General features: G+C 31.1%; 4 protein-coding genes across 4 annotated transcripts in view; 3 read left to right on the forward strand and 1 right to left on the reverse strand.

The window, feature by feature from the left end:
* The window catches only part of Flo2 (flotillin-2), a 107687-nt gene that overhangs the window by 66592 nt on the left and 15204 nt on the right, over nucleotides 1-25891 (reverse strand). The gene's annotated exons all lie outside the window — the stretch shown is intronic.
* LOC135799859 (glucose dehydrogenase [FAD, quinone]) lies at nucleotides 1259-10027 on the forward strand. The gene is given in 6 exon segments (XM_065313082.1): nucleotides 1259-1478; nucleotides 7876-8120; nucleotides 8171-8671; nucleotides 8673-8706; nucleotides 8709-9989; nucleotides 9992-10027. Coding segments are annotated over 4 exon segments (1845 nt in total). The 5' UTR covers nucleotides 1259-1478; nucleotides 7876-8120; nucleotides 8171-8176; the 3' UTR covers nucleotide 10027.
* LOC135803270 (4-pyridoxate dehydrogenase-like) lies at nucleotides 10218-12068 on the forward strand. Its single transcript, XM_065316866.1, is given in 5 exon segments — nucleotides 10218-10419; nucleotides 10477-10743; nucleotides 10746-11479; nucleotides 11482-11843; nucleotides 11846-12068. Coding segments are annotated over 5 exon segments (1785 nt in total). The 5' UTR covers nucleotides 10218-10220.
* Nucleotides 16292-24639, forward strand: LOC135801895 (glucose dehydrogenase [FAD, quinone]-like). Its single transcript, XM_065315420.1, is given in 4 exon segments — nucleotides 16292-16528; nucleotides 21809-21941; nucleotides 21944-22057; nucleotides 22714-24639. Coding segments are annotated over 3 exon segments (1842 nt in total). The 5' UTR covers nucleotides 16292-16528; the 3' UTR covers nucleotides 24309-24639.

Here is a 25891-nt window from a genome sequence, read left to right on the forward strand (position 1 = left end):
ACGAAAGAGATAGAGATGGTAGAGAAGGAAAAATAAGGTCGTGAACAATTAGGCAAGTCAAGTTCAATTATTTGCACTAGGAATAATGTACTAAAAACTTAATATTACCAGAGTACAAGTGTGCTGAAGATAAATATAATCTAGCATTCACTGCACGCTCGAGAGCTTTTTTTCATTTCTTTATTTCGCGCTTTGTGGGTTTTAAAGTTATTTTTTTAGGTAAAGCTAACAAAAAATAGAAGAAAAAAAACACAACAAAAATGTAATAATATAGTAATTTTATAATTTGAAATACTAAAACATTAAATACTGCAAATAAGACATTTTATTCCTTTAAAAATCATTTTTTCTGTAAATTATCTAAAAAAAAATAGTATATAAATATAAATAGATTCGAAAAAAGTTTTACGTCTAAAAATACCTAAAAATAACCAAAATTTCCTAAAATATCTAAAAATCTACATTTTTAATAATAAAAAAAAAGAAAAATATGAAAAAATGTTAGTCTTACATATTTTTTCATTTTTTTAGTAAAAAAGCAAAAAAAATCAAAGAAAAAATGTCATAATACTCGAAAGAAACACATATGTCTAACAAATACATAATACCTAATTTAACAAATATTCATTATTACTTTTAAGCACTAAAGCGTAAAAATTGCAATTTCTAAAACTTATAAAACTTAACACTAATACTAATTCCGATGTCGTAATCAATTAGTGAGTTAGTGAAGCGACCATTGCAACTTAAGCAGAAGCGCACATACTCGTCTGAGTACGTGATGTCAATCGCGTCCACAAGAAGTCCTTAGTCTTCACTCTTCACTATGTCAACATCAACTCACTTAAATAATGTGTCGTAACACCTGACAGTTCCATGCACAAACGGAATGAATACACATTACCAATTATATCAACACCAATCGTAATAGTATTACAATCACTTTCCCCAATTTCCCATTTCCCCAATAGACTTAACTTAAGTCATATTCTTAAGTCATCGTTTAGTGTCCATTAGGTATGCTCAACGCACATCGTACGCAAATATCACGTCGTAAAATATTTTATTAGATTACGCAACTATTGCGTATTTGTAGGTGTAAGTCTAAGTCATACACATGCGCAGAATGTGTAGAAATATTATATTAATTTCTTTCTTTTGCTCGCTTGCTTAGTAAGTTAAGTCCCCACTTACTCCAACTTCGCTGTGGAATCAAAGCGTCGAAGAGAGGCTTTCGAGTCGCGTATTCCCGAAACGCGTGCGCACGCGACCACATGGACGACTTAAGTCGACTTAAACTCAATCAAGTTTTTCTAAACTTTTGTTTGTATTATTTTTTTAATTATAAGTGTACGAAAAATGTGTATGCAGTGATTAAGTAATATAATAACGAATGAGTGCACAAATTAATTGACTAATTAGTGTTTAGTGTTTGGAAATATTATTTGACAAGGTTACAAATGGATTATCCTTAATAAGTGAGTAGAAAGAGTATTACTTAACTTATCCTTCAATTGTTTCGATAAGAAATGCATTGACATACCTGAAATAAAATAAGAATAATTATTAGTTAAATCATTTTTAAATCGCAAAATATATTCATTAATATTAATCAAAACAAAGTTTTGGTTTTTTGTTAATTACTCAAAAACTAATTATGATAGAAGTATGTTTTCTTCAAATATTGATTTTCTATTAAATTCTACATCCATTTTTGGTAAGATTAGATTATTATTAAACAAGTTATAAACAATTAAACTTTAATTTTCTCAAATTTTAATAAATTCACACCAAATTAGTTAATATTTATGGTTTTAAAAATTAAGTTTCAAATAATTATTTTTTCAAAATAGCTTCAGAATTTGAAGTGAACTTTATAAATAACCAGATCAATATTGTAACTTCTTTAGTATTGTGGTAAAAACATCCGAAAAACACTTGAATCAACAATCATCAAAACAAACTTTTAGTTATTTCTTAATTACTCAAAAACTAATTAAGCCACAATAATGATTTATTGGAATATATATTCCCAATTAAATACTACATCTATATTTAAAAATATTTTGTTAATTAGATAATATCTAAAGAAGTTATAAACAATTAAAATTTATTTTCCTCATATTTCAATTAATTCACATAAATATGTTCATAACTATTACACAAAAACAATTTTCAAGAATATTTTTAAAAGTTAAATTAAGAATCTAATTCTGGTTCTGTAAATAAAAAAATCAATGCTATAACTTCTTTACTTTTCGAGTAATTGTCAATTAACTAAATCGTAATTCAATACACCTGTCCAATTTGATCTGTAATTGTAATTTAAAGTTACAATACGTACATTGCGTAGATTTAAGAAGTAAAAGTTGTAGTTGTAAATGCAATTGATTAAACTTTTGAGTGGGTCTTAAAAGTTAGAACAAAGACTTGCTTTCATGATGTTCATCACACGTGTTCTTTTAATTTCCTTTCTTTTGGTCTAAATCTCGAATAATTACTTTCTTTAACTGAAGTTTAAATACAATATATTTTTGTTTTGTTTTATTTTGTTTAGTATCTTATGAAATATGAGAAAATCTTAGGTTTTGTATGTTAAAATTTAGCATTTCAATAGAGTGTCAGGAAACAAAGCGATTAGACGATAACACAGCGGAAATATTAATTATCTTCCGTAAGGAATAATTACTGTACAAATTGTTAGTTATTATGAAGTTGTTTTATGATTTTTTCTTTGACGGCGGAAGGTATATGAACAAAAATAAAAAATTAAAATTGTACAGGAATAATTTCTGTACCTGTTGATTAAAACTTGAATTCTGAATATAATTAAACTTGAAAATAAGAATTATTATGAAAATTTGAGAAAAAATTATAGAGAAATCGATCATTTATTTGGTTAAAAATTACATTTCAATTTAATTTGATTATTAAACTAATGCCTTTCAGCAGTGATTGTGATGTCAATGTTGAATAAACAAAATGATGAACGTAAAGCTCATGGAACATTTTTAAGAATTTTAACAAAACACAATTAAATTGGACATTGCTGATATCAGAATATCTAGATTGTATTGTTCACTCAGATTGGTGTCCTAAATTTAACTTATTGTTTAAATTATCATCAACCTCGTAGTTATTAACAAAATAAATGCGTAATCTGTATTCTAGTGCTCAATTTCCATTAAATAAATAAATAATTTTAGTAATTTTCAGTTCAATAAAAAAAATATATTACTATTAACAACTATTCACCAATATCACATTTATTTACGATGTAGGATTTGTCCTTGCCAAAAATTTCTTTCGCTTTCATCACTATTTGCAACAATGAGCAATTGTCCAATTATCACCACAAAAAAATATAAGTTTAAGCATGAAATCAATTTCTACAAATAACCGTCAAAATTCACATTGCTTAACTTAAGATGGAATGTGCCAATGTTCATGATTCATTAAATTATCTTCTAATGTTCTTTTGACATTCTACATTCGAATATTTTCGACAATTTCGATTAGTGTTGCAAAATTTCTACGCTTTTTTTCTTCTTCAGAACAACATATGAAATTGCAATAAGTGCTTAAGTATGATACGAATAAATCTGTGGTATTTTACCAACACTTTAGCACAGATATAATGCAATAGTGCAGGATTGCAACATTTTTATGATTATTTTTATTATTTTCATGTTGCAAACCATGGAACTCTTTTGTTGAAGAACTTTATTTCGTTTTATTGCAATTTATTTTGTTATGTCACAATCGTAAATGTCAAATTAAAGATAATTCATGATAATAGCTTCTTTAAATTGCATTTTTTCACTTTTTTGCACTTCAATACTTTTCAAAACTTTATTTTCATTAGTACCAACTTTGAAAGAGTATAAGCCTAGTATTATTAGGTGTAATTTAATTATTTATGCAACCAAATAAAAGATAATTTAAATATTTATCTAATAAACATAAAATAAAAGTTGAAATATACTGTTAAAAAAGTTATATAATAATAAATAAAATATTTCAAGTTATAGATACTTAAAAAGTGAAATAATTTTTCAACTTTAAATTTAACAACAATTAATATGTGAAACCCTGTATAATTTGGTGTCAAATTAAAGCCAATTTATCTAGCTACCAAATATTGAAAGAATTATAGTTCTATCTTGATGCAGGCAAAAGTTATTAAAAAATAACTAAGATAATAATTTTCACAACGCAAATTTTACTTTTTAATTTAAACTTCAAATAAAACAATGATAAATTAACAACACCCTGTATAATTATACATCAAATTAAAGATAATTTAACCCTCTATCAACTTCCGCAAAATTTACAGCTTCCTCACATCTTAAAACAGCTTTAAATTATGGTTAAAATAATTATATTTAATTTTTTGTTTTAAAACACATAAAATATCAATTTTTAAATGTGAAGTTAATGATTCTTAAACAATATATAATTACAACAACAACAAAACAAACTTAGTATTTATCATATTCAACACGCGGTTCCGCATTACATAAGCCGTGTAAACGTCGCATCCATATTCATGTTCGTGTATGCTAGCCATCGCATTCGATCAAAATTTCACTTTCATCCGGTTTTATGCGTTACGTCGACCGATTACGAAGTTACGACTTTACTCTCGCCGCGTGTTTACCGTTCGATCCGATTCGAAACCAAACCGTAAACCACAGCACCATGCATCAAATACGTATATCCAAACCCACTAAGCAGTATGCGCATGCGTGACTACTAAGTCGACTTAAACATCTCGGAGATAAAGTTGAGTCAACTCATTGATTTTATTTTTATATTACGTTATATTATGTTATAATATCAACATGTTGGACATGTTGAAACGAAAGTAGGCGGATAGAAACGTAAAAAACTTGTATGTACATGCATTTAATGCGAAGAAAGGAAGGAAGAAGGAACGAAGGAAAGAGAAAAGATTTTATTACGAAATAATGACGGCGATTAGTATGCAGTCGTGAGTCGTCGTCGCCACTGCTGTAATCATCATTAACACGCATAATGAGCGCAACACGCGATAAACGATCGGAATAATTAATTTTTAATTTCGGAGCGGAGAAAGACCAAAGCAGAAATTTCAACATTTTTATCTCACATGTTTGACTTCAGATTTCGGTTGGAAAAATTGTCGCACCCTGTATATTCATATATCAAATTAAAAGGAATTTAATTAGCTATGGATGTAAACGAAAATAATTCATTTATTGCTATTTTTAAAGATGTTACAATCAATTTCTGATGAAAAACGTCGAAATAGAAGTTAAGTCACTTTAAAACCAATTTAAAGGATGATGATATAGTCACACCCTGTATAACTTTATATCAAATTAAAGATAATTTAATTAATAATGCATATCAACAAAAATAATTAATTTATAATAATTCGTCATGGTATTATAAGTCAATTACGGATGAAAAGCATTGTTCTTCATAAGTTAAATCATTTTAGTATCAATTTAATAAGGATAAATTTATCACATCCTGTATAACTTAATATATAATTCAAGAGAAATTAACTAGCAATCTACACCAGCAAAAATAATTAAACTATTGTGACCCAGGAAGACATTACAAGTCAATTCATAATTAAAATCATTATTGTTGATAAGTTAAGTCACTTTCAACCTCAATTTTATTGATGATAAAATTATCGCACCCTGTATATTTACACATCAAATTAAAGATAATTTATCCCTCTATAAACCACCAAAATTTCAAAACTCAACAGCAATTCCCCATCAGTCTATAAAACAAAAACCAAAATTTCTCCACAAATGGAGAAAACCATGACATAACATAACCAAAAATTATGATAATAAAAAAAGCATGTGGTCACATTTCGTGTCCATATCAAGTTCCGAAATTCACCTCAACTTGTTGAATAATAATATCAACATGCGCGAAAAAACACACGCCGAATGAGACGAGAAGAAGCACACGCGATCAACCGAAATAACTTTCACATTATTTCGTGTTACTTAAGTCGCGCATGTATTACGTATTAGCTTAACCCACACGCAACGCAAGACAAAGAAAAGAAAAATTCCCAAAGTGACTTAAGCACGAATAAAGCAATAAACAAAAAATACAACACAAAAGATCATTGAAACTATTTTTATTTTTATTGACTTGACTTAACTTAAGTAACATTGGACTTAAGTTCAGACTTAAGTCTAATAAAATTAATTCTGTTTTAAATTTGCTCAGAGAATAAGTAAAGTTGAAGCAAAGCACACTTAAACTTAAACTTTACCACGTACAAAGTTGACTTAAGTCGTGTCTGACTTCCTGCATCGTTTTTTCGTCCTTTTTTGGTCTGAATCGCACACAAAGTACTTGCTCTTGCACTTGGACTTCCTGTACTTTCATCAAGTGCAACATGACTTAAGTCTCGAACGTCTTAAGTCAGGTCGGTAAAAGGGAAAGTTATGCGCGCCGTGTTTATCCGCATTGCGCGGCGTTTTGCGAATATATGGATTACACGATTTCCGATGAAATTCGTTTGCTTTGCTCTTAAACTTGACTTAAACCATTTCAATAAAATTGCAATTATACACACACTCAATAGCAACCGATATTTTTGTACTTAAGACACAAGTTATTGTGTTGATTTATGAATAAATTTTACGCCAGTCAATTCCATTCGTTACGGATAATGAATCGGAACTTTTCCATGCCATCATGCGGGCTATTCAACTTCCGCGTTTCCTGATTGGAGCGCCATGGTAAATGAATGAATCGCGCGCGCATGCGCGATTGACTTAAATGACTCAAGTGTCTTAGTTCCTTGTTTCGATCGTTGCCGGTTCCGAGTTCCGAGTTCCTGTGGCGTCATTATCAACTGGTACACGCATGCGCGTATAATGCACAACATTCTATTTATTATTACACCTGCATTATGCATTTTTTATTCGAGGAGATTATTATGGGTATTTGTATGGAAATGCAAATCACGCTGGCGGATTGATTTCATGAACTTTAAGTGAAGGTAGAAAGACTTTCCAATTTGAGAATTATATCAAGATATACATCAAATTAAAGGAAATTTAATTTACAATTTAATAATGTTTAAATATTATAATAATAAATAATAATTTAAAAGTTATTAAGTAAAAACAAACAAAAATCATAAAAATTAAAATTAAAAATTGACAAACGAAAAGTTTACAATAATTTTAAAAATATTTAAACAAATATATTCATATAAATAAATTAACTATCTTCTAGGAAATTTAATCAGCTTTTAAATAAACAGGAAATTATATTTCTACCTAATCAGGAAAAGAAACTACAAACAAAAACAAAATAAAAATGCATTGATTTCATGAACTTAAAAAACTTAAGTCAACTTAAAACAAATTTTAAACATATTTAAACAAATATTTTACTAAAAACAAATAACCTATCTTATAGAATATTTAATCAGCTATAAAACAAACCCAAAATCAAATCTGTATCTCTTCTGGAACAAAAACTACAACCAAAAATAGAAAAAAACATTTTTAAATTCTTAATTTCTTATCTCTTGAGAAAGTTTCAGATGCAACCAGAAGAAGCTAAAATTTATTCATCCCGCGTAGTCATCCGGAAATCACAATCTTAGTTAGAATTGATTGTTTTCACAGATTGCGCACATAAAACGTGGAATCTGCCAAGTCATAAAACGCGATTTTAAGCACAACAATTTTCCGGTCCATTACATCGCAATAATCATACGTTATCTTATTACACGCTTGTCACAACACTTATATTATCAATAAAATGTTTAAACTTGAAAAAAAAAACATTGAGTAAGAAATGCACAAAGAGAAACTCTGCAACTTGTGTTCAATTTTCCAGTTTCCAGCCAAATGGACGCGGATTAATATCATGATTAACCATCTGGTGGACTACTCATCCAGTGAATTTAACTATGGCATGCTGATAAGACCCCCAGACGAAGAAATCATAAACTTAATCAAAAAATAAAATAAGTGGATTTTAAGAAGAATCTTCATAGAATAGACAATTGAATCTAGTCAGACAACTCAGAGACAACCAGAATCAATTTTTAGTCATTAGCATTAAGGAATAGTATTAACCAGGTAAGTAAAAAGGTTTTAAATAAATCAGGTCCTAAATTAATATTTTGTAGATTGCCATGATATTAGGAACATTATTCGTGACCACGGCCCTGAAGACCTTAGGGTTCGTAGGTTCGGGTCTCTGGCTGGTCCCTTTACTCCTCGCAGGTATAACCTATAACAACTACAACAGATATGACCCGGAAGCACCTCCAATAGACGCGAGGACCCTGTATAGAGAATATGACTTCATAGTAGTAGGAGGTGGATCAGCTGGAGCTGTAGTAGCATCAAGACTCTCAGAAGTCCCAAGTTGGCAGACCCTGTTATTGGAAGCAGGACCTGATGAAAATGAGATATCGGATGTCCCATCCCTAGCAGCATACCTGCAACTCTCCAAACTGGACTGGGCGTATAAAATAGAACCCACTGGCAGGGCCTGTCTGGGAATGAAGAATGGCAGGTGTAATTGGCCCAGAGGTAAAGTCCTCGGTGGGTCCTCAGTTCTAAACTACATGTTGTACGTTAGAGGTAATAGAAATGATTACAACCTCTGGGAGGAAATGGGGAATCCCAGGTTGGAACTATGATGAAGTCCTGCATTACTTTAAAAATCAGAAGACAATCGAAATCCGTACCTGAGACATGGTGGATATCATGGAACAGGAGGTTATCTTACTGTTCAGGAATCCCCATGGAGGACCCCTTTGGTCTTGGCTTTCGTGGAAGCCGGTAAGGAACTAGGATACCAAAACAGGGACATCAACGGTGAACACCAGGATGGTTTCATGGTTGCCCAGGGTACCATCAGAAGAGGGTCACGATGTTCCACAGCCAAAGCATTCCTACGTCCGATAAGACTCAGAAGAAACCTTCATGTAGCCCTAAACTCCCATGTAACAAGAATCTTAATCAATCCAATGACCATGAAAGCTTTCGGAGTGGAATTTGTTAGGAATGGTCGTAAACTGGTAGTAATGGCCCGAAAAGAGGTCATACTCAGTGCAGGGGCAATCAATACCCCTCAACTAATGATGTTATCAGGGATAGGTCCCAGGGATCATCTAACAGAACACCAAATCCCTGTTTTGAAAGATCTGCCAGTAGGAAACAACCTCCAAGACCACGTGGGTATGGGAGGTCTTACTTTCCTAGTGGACCAACCCATAGCAATCGTCCAGAGCCGTTTCCAAGCCTTTCAAATGACCATGCAGTATATCATGAAAGGCACAGGACCCATGACCACTTTGGGAGGTGTAGAAGGCCTGGCATTCATGAATACCAAATATGGTAACCGTTCCTGGCCCGATATCCAATTCCACATGGCCCCAGCCAGTATCAATTCAGACAACGGGGTCAAAGTCAGAAAGGTCCTAGGCTTAACAGACCAACTATACAACACAGTCTATAGACCCATAGCAAACCGAGATGCATGGACCATAATGCCCCTACTCCTCCGCCCTAGATCCCGTGGAACCGTCCGACTTAAATCTCGAAGCCCATTCCACTATCCCAAAATAGACGCTAATTACTTTGCAGACCCATTCGACGTGCAAACCCTCGTTGAAGGCGCCAAGTTAGCAATCCGCGTATCCCGAGCCCAGGCATTCAAACAATTCAACTCCAGACTCCACGCAATACCCTTCCCCAACTGCAGACAATACAAATTCGGGTCAGACAAATACTGGGAGTGCCATATCCGAACAATATCAATGACCATCTACCATCCAGTGGGCACATGCAAAATGGGCCCCGAATGGGACCCCGAAGCAGTAGTAGATCCCAGACTCAAAGTCTACGGCGTCCAAGGTCTGCGGGTGATAGATGCTTCCATCATGCCGACAATACCAAGCGGAAACACCAATGCACCAGCAATCATGGTGGGCGAAAAGGGGCTGACCTCATCAAAGAGGACTGGATGTTGTGATGTAAATACGTATACAGATAGATAGAGAGACCAATGTAGAGACAATGTGCGTGGGTGCCATTTTATCGTGCGTGTAAATTTATTGTTTTTAATCATGTCCATTGTCAACATTATCAACGTTGATTAAAGAAATATTAATTATAATTTGTCTCGGTACAACTTTATCCCAAATTTTAGTAATCTTTGATAGTACAATGATCCTGTTGCAAATTCTCGCAGGTCTTTTGAATTTTGCTGGGGATTACATAGAGGATTTCGAGAGGACCCTACCGGAAACCCTAGAACTTCGAGATACCTATGATTTCATCATCGTGGGGGCAGGATCTGCGGGTTGTGTGATAGCTAACAGGCTTACAGAGAACCCTGATTGGACTGTGTTACTTATAGAAGCAGGTATGATCCCTTAACCCTATTTTGATCAAAATATAACCCTAAACCTTGTTATTTTAGGTTATGATTCTGATTTGCTCATGGATATACCCCTAATGGCCCCTATCCTGCAACTGACCTCAGCTAACTGGAACTACACCTCTGAACCAAGTGATACTTATTGTCTAGCAATGACCAACCATCAATGTAGATTACCTCGAGGTAAAATAATCGGAGGTTCAAGTGTCCTAAACTATATGATCTTCACCAGAGGTAACAGAAGAGATTATGACAACTGGGCCAAAATGGGTAACACTGAATGGTCCTACGAAAAGGTCCTACCATACTTCAAAAATTAGAAACCTTTTCTGTACCATCAAAATATAAAGATTCTAGATACAGAGGATCAACAGGTCCCTTAGGAGTGAAATACCCCAATGGAAAGACTAATATAAGTAAGTCAATAATCAAAGCCAATATGGAATATGGTATACCATTGGTGGAGTACAATGGTGAGACCCAAACAGGTGTCTCCTACCTCCAGGTGAATCAAAAAGATGGTTATAGACATAGTGTATCCGATGCGTATCTACAACCAATCAAAAACCGATCTAATTTACACTTGATCAAACAAGCTGTTGTTCAGAAGGTGATACTTGATGGTACCCTGGCTATAGGTGTGGTTTTTGAACGTAAGGAAAAAAAATATCATATCTATGCCAGCAAGGAGGTTATCTTGAGTGCTGGAGCGGTGGGTTCACCACAAATTTTGATGTTATCAGGTATAGGTCCTGAGAAACACCTGAAAAATCTTAATATTCCTGTTGTGAAGAATTTACCAGTTGGTAAGAACCTCATGGATCACATAGCGACAAGTTTGACCTTTAGGTTCAACCAAGACCTGCACTACTCAATAAAAGTTACTAGAGCCTTAGCGGCAATACCAAGTTATTTGGATAGTCATGATGGGATCCTGAACATACCAGGTGGTTGTGAGGTGGTGACCTTCTATGACTCAACAGATCCTAAAACCCAGATGGTTATCCTGATATTGAATTGTTATACATCTCAAGTCAACTTACAATGGCGCAATTTATAACAGATATTTTTGGGATAGAAGAGAAACATATCAAAGATTATGTCCCTTTGAATTCAGAGGGTTTCACGGTATTCCCCATGTTGTTAAGACCCAAAAGTAGAGGGTATGTCCAATTAAGAGACACTGACCCAAATTCACATCCCATTATAGTCCCCAATTACCTCTCACATCCTGATGATGTTAAGACAATGATCAAGGGTATCAAACTTGCAATGAAGATCATGGGTCAAAAGTCCCTGAAGAAGAAACTCAATGTAAAACTGCTTAAAGTTTTATCCAAAGAATGTCCCTTTCCCTGGAGGAGGAAGAGGATAAATATTTCGAGTGTCTTGCAAGGTACTACACTATAACGATATACCATCAATCAGGGACCTGTAGAATGGGTCCCAAAGAAGATGAAAGAAGTGTGGTGGATCAAAGGTTGAGAGTGCATGGTATCAAAGGTTTGAGGGTTGCAGATGCTTCGATTATACCGGAAATCATGGCAGGGCATACAAATGGACCAGTTGTTATGATTGCAGAGAGGGTTTCAGATATGATCAAAGAAGGCTATGGCTTTAAAGGTTCTGAATGATAATTTATTGAAGAAATTGGTGTAAAATATGTTTGAAAGCAAATATCTCAAAAACTATTATAGATATCAGAAAATGTAAAGAGATAAATTATTTGGAGTGAAATAAACTAAAAGATAAAATTATATCATTGACAATAATATTAATTCCAGAGACGTATTTAACAAAAAACAAAATTATATATTGTTATATTTGTACTTGTTTTTCATTCGCTATGTTTAAAAGCATATATCTTCAAGAATATTAAAGATACCAAAAACTTTATTAAAATAATATGTTCAGGAAGGTCTGAAGCATATATAAATACTAAAATTTATAAAACAACATTGATAATGAAAGTTGTACTCAACCTCAAAGTCAAAATGCATTTTTTGTGATCAATATATCTTCACCCATCTTCAACATCAAATATCTCAAAAACCATCAAAGATATCAAAAAATTAATTAAAATAATCTTTTCCTACGACTATAAACTATCTACAAATACACAACTTTTATTACTAACATTAATAACCAGGGCTGTATTTACTTTTGAAAAAACAATTTTCATACTTTTTACCTATCCAATAATTTTTGTAATTCTTGACCTCAATTATAATCCTAATTTACGCTGATGTCACGCATTCATTAACAACGCTTTACCAGAGTTTAATATAATCAGCCAAAGCGTAAAAACACACACAGTGAATATAATTATATTAGGTATAAATCATCCTCGCTTGCACGTGAACAAAAAATAACAAATTTCGCAACTATCCACGCACCAACTAAAAAACAATCAATCATTCATAATGCAAGGAACAAGAATCTTCTTCATCTTCATCATCTTCATCTTTAACACAATCTACTCGCTCAAGTTCAACAAGTTCAAAACTAGCAATAAATTATAATTCATATTTAAATATCAACGCTATTAATTCGATGTAAAGAAATAAAATAAAAATATGAACTTGTAAATTAATCTAATAGATGGCGCAACTTGTTAAAAATGACATCGCGCCATTTTTAATTCCCTACAGCTAGTAATCATGTCTTTCATGCGCGGCCGCACGTACGCACAGCTGTCTTTCGTCTTTCGTCTTCGGATTATGAAATCGCAAACTGGTTGCCAATGAAATGTAAGCCACAACCCAAAAACCGCAAACACACACACACACAGACAACGTAAGTACTTCCAAGGTCATTGTCACCACAGACGAAAACTTACTTAAACTACTTTTGTATAATACCAAACTGTAATTACCTAAATTCAGCAAAAATTCTCACAATTATTCCATCTGCATCTACTTATTACGATTGTAAAATAAAAATATTGGCCAACATTTCGGTTGCATTAAGAATAAAAAAAGAAAAAGAAAAAAAAGTTATTAAATATTTCCCAAAAATATTTCGCTTTATAAAATCAACTTTTGTGCACAGATTGGTTGTGTGCAATTTTCGGCTAATTATATTATCAGAATTTGCTGGTTTACTGCGGCGGCCGGCCGACTTAAGCGGGTTTCCACACCACGCAACAATGTACGAAATTTTACGGAATAGTTAATTGCGCAGAACGCGAATGCGTAAAGTAAAAAGTGCTCCCATTAGTAAAACACAAGAATTTTAAATGAAATAAATGAAATGTTGAGGCGGAAGCAAAATGAAATAACGAAACGAAACCGGAATTGATTGAGTATGCATAGTTGCTAAGTGAATAATATGTCAAAATATTATTGGTAAAATGTGCAAATGATTTATTTTTGTCCTTGTGCATAAAATTAATTGTAACGATGTGTAAAGTAGGTATTTTATATGTTAGTGTTCGAAAAGTGTTAATTAAGTGTATAAAATGCATATTTTAGACATGTAAATTTATAAACATCAAGAAATTGATTTACGCACTCGAGATAAAGTATACTTTTTGCACTAGTGCTTAAATGTATTATTTTATAAGCAAAAAACTGAATCTTTTGAATTTTGGTTAAATAGAAATAATCACATTGTAGCATGTGTATACTTTTTCTACTAGTGCTTAAATTATAACTTTATACATAAACAATTGAATTTTTGCATTTTGCGTGTTTAAATTGCAATTTTTCACCCAAGAGCATGTATAAAGAATATATTTTGCACGTGAGTGTCCAAAACGAGAGTATTAAAGGGCAATATACATTTTTTAGCACGTAAACGTCAAAAACAACCATTTTATACACTTGATACAAAATATACTTTTGCACTAGTGCTTAAAATCATAACTTTAAACACTGAAAACTAAAAATTTTCATTTTGCGTGTTTATAATTCATGTTTTCCACAACAAAACAAACTGTCAACTAAATTTTTTTATTTCTTATTATTAAACAATTTAAAAAATCTAAACGTGTATAGTAATCAATCAATTTGACGATAAAATGACAAGGTTACAAGCAACTCCTGATGCATGTTTAATGCATTCCAAGAATTTCGCACGTATTCTTTGAAAGAAAGAAAAAAACGTTTCCTGCTAGTTAAATTGACTCATTATAAACAAATAAAGAACAAAGCAGATCAAAACAAACGCTAAACTTAAAGTTATTAATGATTTATATCTTGGTTTTTAATTGACACCTTGACTAAACATAATCCGACACTTAAAATACAACAAACAGCATAAATGCAAAAGTGTCTCAAAGCTCAAGTATTTGTCTCAATGGCTGAACAAACAAAATGGACAAAATACTTACAACATAGTGTTATAAACAAATAGAAATAAAAAAAAATAGAATAAAATACTAAACTGTTAACGATTCACACTAGACTAAACTGCAATAATAAATTTCTTCTTTTTACTTTTTAATTTGATCACAATTTCTTTAATAAAACAAAAAATTAAAAAATATAAATTAATAATACACGTGGAGTCATGCACGTAGCACCATTTATCGTTCATATTAAACAAGATAAATAGTATTAAATTAATATTTGCCGATTAGTTACGCGAATTATGTTCAATGTTTCAATATTTACACAAAAAAAAATCAAGTATTGAAATTTTTATACGTTTATATCAATAATATAATTATTGTTAATTTAAAAACAAGTCATATAATTTAAACAATCATTGTTCAAATAAAATACCTTTAAAATTACAATCCCAAGATGTGATTAAATAATAAACAAAATAAGAGTTAAAAATTTATTCGAGATCAATGTAAATAAAAATTAAGCTGCTGACGTCATTTATTAAGATATTTAGTTAAAAATAATGACAATAAATCTTAAAGATATTATCTTCAACTTGCCCAAAACAAAATTTATTTATCTACAATACTTTGTTTGTTATTCGCAATCAAAGATAAAAATTCATTCAGACATTTTGTTTTCAGCTGAATTTCTAAGTTTACAGCGCCACCACATTCAGCTAACCAAACTAATCTAAAATAAAACATCTTTACTCTTCATAATATTAAACAAAATTTCATTAAAATCGTTAACACCTCGTTTAATCCACAAATTAAAAGAAAAAAACATTTTTGAAATTGTTAATAAAATTAATGTTTCTGACGCCATTTTAAAAGATATTTATTTAAAAATAATATCAATAAAACTCCATAATATTACCTTTAACTTAACAAAAACAAAATTAATTTATCTCTAATACTTTGTCCGTAATCCGCAATCAAAGATAAAAATCACTTCAGACATTTTGTTTTCAGCTGGTTTTCTAAGCCTACAGCGCCCCCACATGCAGCTATCTTCACAAAATTACCACACAACATCCTTAATTTAACTTTAAGTAAAATTCCATCAGATATCCATCGATATCACCATTAATTAACACTATAATAAACGATTTAATTTTAATAGCACCAGAATGCATCGATGAATATTCATAAAATATTCCTCTAGACATGATTATAATCGAAAATTTCAACACGTCTCAGCCCAAAATTCCACAAACCAACAAAACAACGTGTTTTCACATCGCTAATTACGCATTATTCCTTTTATTACAACAATTTACATAAAACAATCATCGATAAGTAACTTAATCGCTGGTCTACGTGCAGAATTCACAGATCCACCGCGGGCAATACCAGTATAAGCACCAAAGTGACTTAACGTACGAAATTTCAGGGTCTCAAAAGTTGCACTCACATTACGTTACATTATCACGGCCAAAGCTCGATTGAATGTATATACCAAGCGCGGCGCATGGCATAGCATAGCTACGTGTGTGTTGACTGGACTTAAGTCAGCTTGGCGCACGCATCCACTCGCCACTTGCTACTTGTTACTTGCTACATTAAAACGTGAGTGTATGTCGCGCGTGTTTTGTTTTTATTCTCCGGCTTAGTTTTATTTTTAAGTCGGTGCGCGAGGTGTGCGCATCACACACGCCAACTCAACCCTGCTTAAGTTAAGTCAAGTGAAGTTCTGTTTCTATTTTATCATCAGTGGACTGAAAATATAGTGTATCGATATAAAATCGCAAAAATATAAAGGTTAGTATTTTAAGTTAATATTACTTAAGTTAAGTTGAGTTAAGTTAAGTTAAGTAATCATGTTGTTCTTGAATTAAATTTAAGAAACAAGTTTGCATCAAATTTTAAGGTCGATTTCAATGACTTTTTCATAAATCAATCGATATTCTTGCAAAATTTCAACAGAAATGTTCATATTGTTAATAAACAAATAAATTACACAATTATGCGTAATTAGTAAATGCGTGTTTTTAAATTTCCGCGGAAATAAGTGAATTTCAAGGTAAACAAAATCATTGAGGTTGATTAATTGTATCATATTGATTGATAAAAAGTGGGAAAATTCAATACCTTTTTATTTATCATTCATAATGACTTTTACAATGAAACGTAAGTAATTTTAATAGTTATTAATAGACTATATGGACGTAAAATTCCACGAGATAGACGTCAATAGACTGTAATTTTACGAGGCGCGTAAATAAATTAGTTTTTATTCAATTATTCATAAACTAATCAACTTACAACAATAATTTTTTTAACAATCTATTTATTATTAAATTCCTCAACATTTAATGTACGTATATTGTTTATAATAAATTTCTGTTAAAAGTTATTGACAAATTTACGTCAACTTAAAAATTTTCTACAAATTTGAACTTTAATTGTTTATAACTTTTTATGTAATAATCATATCAACCTAATTCAATGCCCTATTAACAAAGAATTTAATACTGAATATATTTCTTAAGAAAAATTAATAATATCTCAAATAGTTTTTGAATAATATGCAAAATACTAAACTTTTCACATTAAAATTCATATTTCTGAGTAAAGTTAAATTAACACCTAATAAAATTCACTTTTCATATTTCCCAATAATAACCCACTCGTCACTGCTTACTCTAATTAGGTTTACTTAAGTCACCATAAAAATATATTTTGACTTAATTTGAGTAAAAGTGCTAATGCGTTGATAAAATTTAGTAATTCCCCATAACTTAAACTGCATTGTAAGTGAATCATAAACTTGACTTAACTTAAGTCACATATAAATTTTTACTGTTTATTTGATGGAAATAAATTATATGGGAATTGAACTTGCATCTACAGTTAAGTCATCATATTTTTATTTTATTTTTTTTACTTAAGTCTGAACTTTAAGTTGACTTAAGTCAGAAGTTGAAAAAGATGAAAAGTACTTGTTTAAAAAAGTTTTATGACTGTTTGATGCAAATTTATTTCTTTCGCGGGATTCGCAGACTTGAATTTTAAATTTGCAGACTTAAGTACGGTATATTCTAAGTAAGTTCAAGGGCGGTTCAATTTTAGAACTTGAATGATGAATTCTTTGTTATTTAAGAACAAAAAATATAAAATTATAATAAAAACGTAATTAAACCACAAAAAATCGAATTTAAATAAGATTTTCATGAGATAAGCTCCGCCCCCTTGACATTGTGATAGGTTATAACCTCCTAAGTAAAGTAGGCGGAGCTTCTTCACCAAAAAAACACAAAAAATCATCAAAATTAGCAACAAAACGGAAATAAATTAACTTAAAACTTTTAAACTCAAGGATTTAACCTCACTCAGAATTAATTTCCAACAATTAAATTCATTTAAAATTCAATTCGAATTAATTCCACACATTCACACGTTACATTAATGTTTTCCGCATTGCTGAAGCACGTGCAAATATTTAAATAAACATCAAAACAAAAATTTAAATTTTAAAAATATATTCTAATATTGTTTATAACAATTGATGATCACAATAAAAATGTGTTTACTGCTTACACCTTGTTTACGATCGCAGTTGACTTTCAATTGAAATGTGCAACCGAAATGCGCACACGCAAGCCGCACGCCTAGTCCCGGAGCAATAAAAAATAATTTAAGAATTTCGGTTTGAAGAATCGATGCCATGGTCACCGGCTGACCGGGCTAACTGCACACTCACACAAATTCACACAGAAAAAAATAATTCAACCAACTTTAAAAAACTACTACTTTACACTTGCATGTACTGAGCACATTTGAGCATTAATAATATAAGTAATAATATATAATAAAATCATAAGAATTGCAACAATTGTATAATTATGAGTTTTGCATTTGCAATTTTGTGACATTGGAAAGTGTTTAATAATTTATTAATAAATAAAAATTAAGAAAGTAAATTGAAAGTATCATCTAATCAAGGAGATAATTTTTTTTTATTAAATTATGTCAACATTGTGTCATTAATGGTGTAAAATTGATTTTTTGCTCCGCCCACTTGACTTAACCTAACATAAAAGCACTTTTATACAAAAACTGACATAAAAACTTTTTGCAAACAAAAATTAAACAAATTATTTGCTCTGGTATCACATGAGACTAAGTTAAGTTAATTTTATTAACAAAATTATGTCAAAATTGTGTTATTATTGACTTAAAACTAACTTTTTGCTCCGCCCACTTGACTTAACCTATAATAAGAGCACCAGTAAGCTGTGATTGGTCAAATCTCGCCAAGTAAACAAAATTTATGGAAAAAGACATAAAACTTTTGTACTTTTCAACTTTTGACTTAAGTCAACTTAAAGGTCCGACTTAAGTAACATAAATTTTTCATATTAAATTTTAAAAAATCCCAAAAAATTCTTTCAAACAAAAATAAACAAATTATTTACTCTACCATTGCATGCAACCAACTTAAGTCAAATAGGCGGAGCAAATTACCACTTACGCATGCGCAACACCATAAAATTACCAAAAAACTAATTTACCGTCAATTTTCAACCACAGCACAAAACTAATTACACTAACATATTACATATGTCACGCCTTACGATTTTACTCTCAATCCGCCAAATTTTATATAAAATCTTAAAATCATCCGAATTAAAATCTGTCCAAAATAATTTTAGTCAAGTCATTAATTAATGAAGCAATCCTAATAAATTTCCGAAGCTGAACCACTGAGCTGGTATTTAAACTGGATCCGTTGCACTAAAAATTAAAATTACATATTGCGCCATCGAAATTAACTAAATAAATTCAAACAAGAACTACTACTACTACAACATTACCACTGGTTCGAATGCGTTTCGAGTCGATTCGCATTTCGTATCATGGTCAATGTCGGAGTCTACTTAAAAAGTTACTCAACTCCTGACTCAACCAACCAACACTTGACTTAGCAGTCAACATTCACAAATATTAAAATATTATTAAATATTATTTTAAACACTAGTTGCTAATTTGTGTAATAATCTTACATTTCGATTGATCTAGTTAATGTGAACTTAACATTCATAAAATAATTTTTAAATTAAATTTTTTCGTTTTTTGTTATTATATTATAATAGCTTATTATTGCAGAATATTTTTTGGTGTAACAATATAATAATGCAATTTTAATTATATATGAGAATATGAAAATTTTCGGCGGGTGATTTCATCACAAGTTACAATTTTGGTTACTAAAAAAAACAGCACTGTAACTTCCTTCCCGGTGCAAAGAATTCAAAATTAAACTCTTGCATGTTGAACATATCGTGCAATCCACACGAAACTGACTTCCTTAAAGTAGAAAAAAAATTAAAACGACTTAACTTTTGACTTAAAACTTATTGTAATTTTATTTATTTCATTATATTTTTTTTTTTTGGCTTATCTCAAGGAAATAAATAAAATTAAGCAATAAATTTTAAAAATTAAAGTTTGTCACTAAGTAGATTTGCATCAATGTTTTGTTTATAGTTTTATTTTATTTTTTATTATTTTTTCTTACTTAGTAAGAGTAGTAGTAGTTTTAGTCTAAATTCGGTCTAAACTTGGCAATAAAAAAAAAACGACGAAATGTTATGAAACAGTCCGTGACATACAAAGTGTGTGGAATTCGGCTTCATATTTCATGCGGCTGACAGTAAAGTCATAGAATTATGTACAATCACCAAAGTGACAGAATGTAAAAGAAGTTGTAATGTAATTAATTAAGAAATTAAATTTTGGAGATTAAAATATTATAAAGTTGGGTATTTTAACGTATTGGTGATAGTTGTGCTCCGCCTACTTGGTTGAGAGAGTCGCGCATGCGCTAAGTGTAGAAAGAGATTAGTGACTAAATCACTTTTGGAGAGATAAAAAGTAAATAGTTTAGTATATAACTAAGAAAAACTGTTAAAAAATGATTATTAGTTGTAAAAATTGATAAAAAAAATTAATTTTCAACCAAAAACTGCAAAAATTAAAATTAAAAATATTAAATTTAGACTAGAAAAATCACAAATAGGTTAAAAAAAACTACTAAAATCTAAATCATCTCCTAATAGGTCTATTATTGGTTAAGTCACTTGCGCATGCGCAAATCAAGTCAAAAACCAATCTCAACCAAATCATACTCAGACAAAAATCTAAATATTTTAACATATTCCTAACAATATAACCCATCAAAAATCACAATATAATAACTTTTAGCTCTGCCTTGTTTTTAAACCAATCACAACTCCTCTAAACACCAATCCCAAAAAAACCCGGAGCTAATTTAAAAATCTCTTAAAAGAAATTAACAAAAATCCCACACGAAACCAATTTTATCTTAAAAACCAAAAACCACAATTGAACATAAATTATCTCATCATAATTCATTTAACTTTGACATTGAACTGTTGATGATGGAAAAAAAAGAAACGAAAAAACCTAATCATTGTTGCTAGACGCGTCTTCAGACCATGCTTATTAAATAATTCAATAGTACTCGTCAATAAAAAATACTGCTTGGTCATCGTCGATAAATTAAAATAGACAAAACACATAAATTAGCAATTTGAGAAGCGAGACAAAACGACAATATAAAAATAAAATTACCATTCCAATAAATACAATACAATAGAATAGAATGCAATTTTATTTTTAATTTAATTTATTAATTTATTATAACTCGTTTAGATGTGACATAACATTATAGATGCATTGTCTTCACCTTCGCCTTTTTAATGTATATAAAAATTCTAATAACTAAATAATCATAGATGGTTAAGTTGATTATTTATGTATCTTTAATTTAATCAATAATTTTTTATTGGTGTTTTACTGACACGTAGTTAATCATTAATGTTTTATCGTCAACATCAAGGTTTATTTCTTCCTCAAAATTCCAATGAAATAATAACAGTAATCATTATGTTAACATCTAAAAATAATTTCCTTGTTCAAAATATTAAAAAAAAAACTATTATAAAAATAAAGTTCATGAACTTTTATTAAAAAAAAAAATGTTTAAATTAAATTAACATCCTTGAATATTTTTAGATGCGGTTTTGTGTGATACTCCTCTTCCTCTGTGCATGGATACCTCAATGGTCTAAACAACAAGGACTCCTCGAAGGATTAGTCAACACATTATTCTACGGGCAGTATCAATACGCGCAGGAATCAAAAACTATGATAAACTACGTCCGGTTTATGATTTTATTGTGGTTGGGGCTGGGACTGCAGGATGCGTGGTAGCAAACAGATTATCAGAGAATCCAGAATGGAATGTTCTCCTTATAGAAGCTGGTAAATATTATTTTTTATTTATTTTTTATATAGTACTAACTTTTTGCCCGACTTCGTCCCGGTAGTGTTTAATTAAAATGTAATTTGTTTCTACTCCCTTGTTCTTGACATAGTATGTGTCAATTCTATCAATAAGATTCGCAATTTTATTTTAAAGAAATTAATTATATAAAGAATAGCTAATAATGCACTTCAGGGCGCCATCTCGGATTCAACTATTTAACTATAACTATGATTGAATCTCAACGCCAACTTTTATCCTATAGAAAAAGGATGTTTTTAGGGTTTTCCCGGCAATTATTTCAATTTTTCTCGCCGTAAAAACCATCCTTAGACTTTAACAAACATTTAAAAAAAAGAATTAGCCAAAATGGTCTAAACGTTGTTGAGTTATGCGCGTACCAACAGATTTTGCTATTTATTTTTATATTGTAGATAGCATTCTTGTAACAACGCTATAAGGTCTGGACATTTCTTTACGTTATAGCGAGGTGTCGTTACATAGGAAAACAAAAAATTACAAAATATTAGGATTTTATGCAAATTGGAAGAGAAACGAAACAAATTTCGTTATACAGAATTTGTCGTTATATCGAGACTTCACTGTATTATATAATAAATATAAATTTTACCAATTATTTTAATTTTATTTTTAGGAGACAGAGAAAATTACATGATGGATTTCCCTCTCCTAGCCAATTACCTCCAGTTCTCCTCAGCAAACTGGAAATACCGTACAATGCCAAGTGAAAAATACTGCGTGGGCCTAGACAACAACCAATGCAACTGGCCCAGAGGCAAAGTAATGGGCGGCTCCTCAGTCCTCAACTACATGATCTTCACCAGAGGCAACCGTCGTGATTTCGACCACTGGGCCGAACTAGGTAACACCGGCTGGTCATACAAAGACGTCCTACCCTTCTTCATCAAAATGGAAAACTTCAGCATCAACACCCCCTATGACCCTCAATACCACGGCAGCGATGGTTACCTCTCAGTAAAATACCCACCATACCGGACAAAACTAGCAGAAGCAATCGTAGAAGCCAACATACAAATGGGTATACCCTATGTGGACTACAACGGCAAGACCCAAACCGGCGTATCCTATCTCCAAAGCACCTTGAAGGATGGTCTTCGTCATAGCAGCAACAAAGCATATATCCTACCATTTAGACACAGGAAAAACTTACATGTAGCAAGTATGACCATGGTAAAACGTATCTTAATAGACCCAAACACAAAAACAGCCCAAGGAGTAGAAATAGTCCAAAATGGAAGAGTAATGACCATCAAAGCATCCAAAGAAGTAATAGTATCAGGAGGATCAATCAACTCCCCACAACTATTAATGTTATCAGGAGTAGGTCCCAGGAAACACCTAATGTCCCTAAACATCCCCGTGATACAAAACCTCAAAGTGGGATTCAACCTCATGGACCACATAGCTCTGGGTGGATTGACCTTCACAATGGAAGCACCTTACACCATGACCCTAGACAAAGCAATTGAATACCAAAACCTTCAGAGTTACCTCAACTACCATACTGGTCCCATAGCAATGCCAGGAGGTTGTGAAGCTTTAACCTTTTATGACCTGAGTGATCCTAAAAACCCAGATGGATATCCTGACATGGAACTGTTATATACAGCAGGATCAGTTGTTTCAGACCCTTTATTGAGGAAAGACTTTGGAATACAAGACTCTATCTATAACAAAGCTTACAAACAGATTGAAAACAAAAACTCCTTCATGATCATGCCCATGTTGTTGAGACCCAAATCCAGGGGAAGGATTATGTTGGCTTCGAACAACTACAAGGTCAAACCAATGTTATTCCCGAATTACTACGCGGTGGAAGATGATATGCGGGTGATGGTCGCAGGTGCACGGCTTGCAATCAACGTGACACGACAGAAAGCCCTTACTGACTTAGGAGTTGAGCTTTATCATGTTCCTCTTGAGGGTTGTAAGGAACACCAGGATGGTTCCGATGAATATTTCGCATGTATGGCTAGGCATTTCACATTTACGATTTATCATCTAAGTGGGACTTGTAAGATGGGTCCGGCGAGTGATAAGAGAGCTGTGGTGGATCCTAGGTTAAGAGTGCATGGTGTTAAGGGTCTGAGGGTTATAGATGCGTCGATTATGCCTGAGGTGATTGCCGGGCATACAAATGCGCCGACTTATATGATTGGTGAGAAGGGTGCGGATATGATCAAAGAAGATTGGGGTTTTAGACAGTGATAATGATATTTTGAAGAAGTAATAAATAAATATTATTATTAACAAATGAGGGACCTTAAAGAAGCCATTTTAACAAATTAATTACTGTAGGTAAATTTAATTAACTAGATAATAATAAAATGTTTTAAGTATGAGTTTATTTGTTTATTTGTGTGTTGCTTGATTATGATGATGAAATTTTTGAATGTTCAAAGGGCTGTGAATCCGGAACAACTTGCAATTTATTTAATTTAATTAATGTAATTGTAATGCGTAGTTTGTAGTTGATGATAATAAATGTATTATTAATATTAATGTTGGTAAAAAAAGTGAATAAAAATTTTAAGAATTGTTTTTTGTGATTTTTTAAATAACAGGTTATATAATGTATTTTTTTGTAAAATTGGAGGATATTTACATTCTATATTTGCATGTTAAATTTAAAAATACACTCAATAAATTTTCCAATAATTAGTATAATTTTATGATACGTGTTTATTTCTTTTTGATATTTACCATAAAAAAATCAAGTTATTTAAAACAGAAAATAATGCATTTTGCACTATTAAACATTATTTATTGCACACGTGTAATATAATAAATTATAGATAATTTGGTTCAAGCGTAAGCATGTTTAATTAAAAATAGTGTTTTGCCAACACTCATAGCAAGTGTATGTTTAAATTTGGTGTTTTAACTTTGATGCAGAATAACTTATAAAATATTTGTTGTAATTAACTAATTAACAAAAGTAGGAGAAGAAGAATTGTAAATAATAAATATGCACGATTTAAGTAGGAATAATCAATTGTATTTAAAAGAATTAAAATTAAATGTGTCTTATTCGGGCGTTGTAGTCTCCCATAAGAGCCTATGTTAATTGAAACTAGAAAGAATGCGTTTTGCACTGTTGCACTAAAATTATCATAATTCAAAAAATATTTTCAACAAATCAATCAAACTTCATATATACAAACTATAATAAATTTGGAATATTTATATTGCAACCTAAATACTTTTGAACGTCAGATGAAGCTTTGATAGGTCCGACAATATCAAGTTACATTTTGGCATTTTAACTTTGGTGACGCACAACTTCTAAACTATTGTTTTAAATTCAAAAATTTCTTCATAAACAAATGTATTATTTAACTAAGAATAATTTACCAAAATATGAATATTTTTGAAAAAGTTAAAATTTCAATGTGTTTTATTCAGGCATTGTAGTCTCCCATAAGATCCCATGGTAACTAAAAATGAAAATGTTGCAATACGCAATAACTCACAAAACAGTAAATATATCCTAAACTAATTAAGATAGAAACATCATTTTTTGTACAAATAAACTAGACTAAACCAAAAATAATATTCCATAAAAAAATAACATCCAAAATCAGAAACTCTTTTTTCGCACAATTTTTCCTAATTAAAATCTCCATGCTAAACTTAGACGATAAATATCACAAAAAATATTAAAAACTTTCCATTAGCTCTATCCACAAAAGATAAACAAATTTACAACATAAAATAAACAATTAAATAAAAATAAAAAATATAAAGTTTATAAATCCAAATTTTCGAAAATACATTTTCAACTTTGATTG

The sequence above is a fragment of the Atheta coriaria genome, unplaced genomic scaffold (assembly GCF_025399875.1).
Source record: "Atheta coriaria isolate IRGN ID8LTWV9N9 unplaced genomic scaffold, Caltech_Dcor_3.1 hic_scaffold_2_pilon, whole genome shotgun sequence".
Lineage (NCBI taxonomy): Eukaryota > Metazoa > Arthropoda > Insecta > Coleoptera > Staphylinidae > Dalotia > Dalotia coriaria.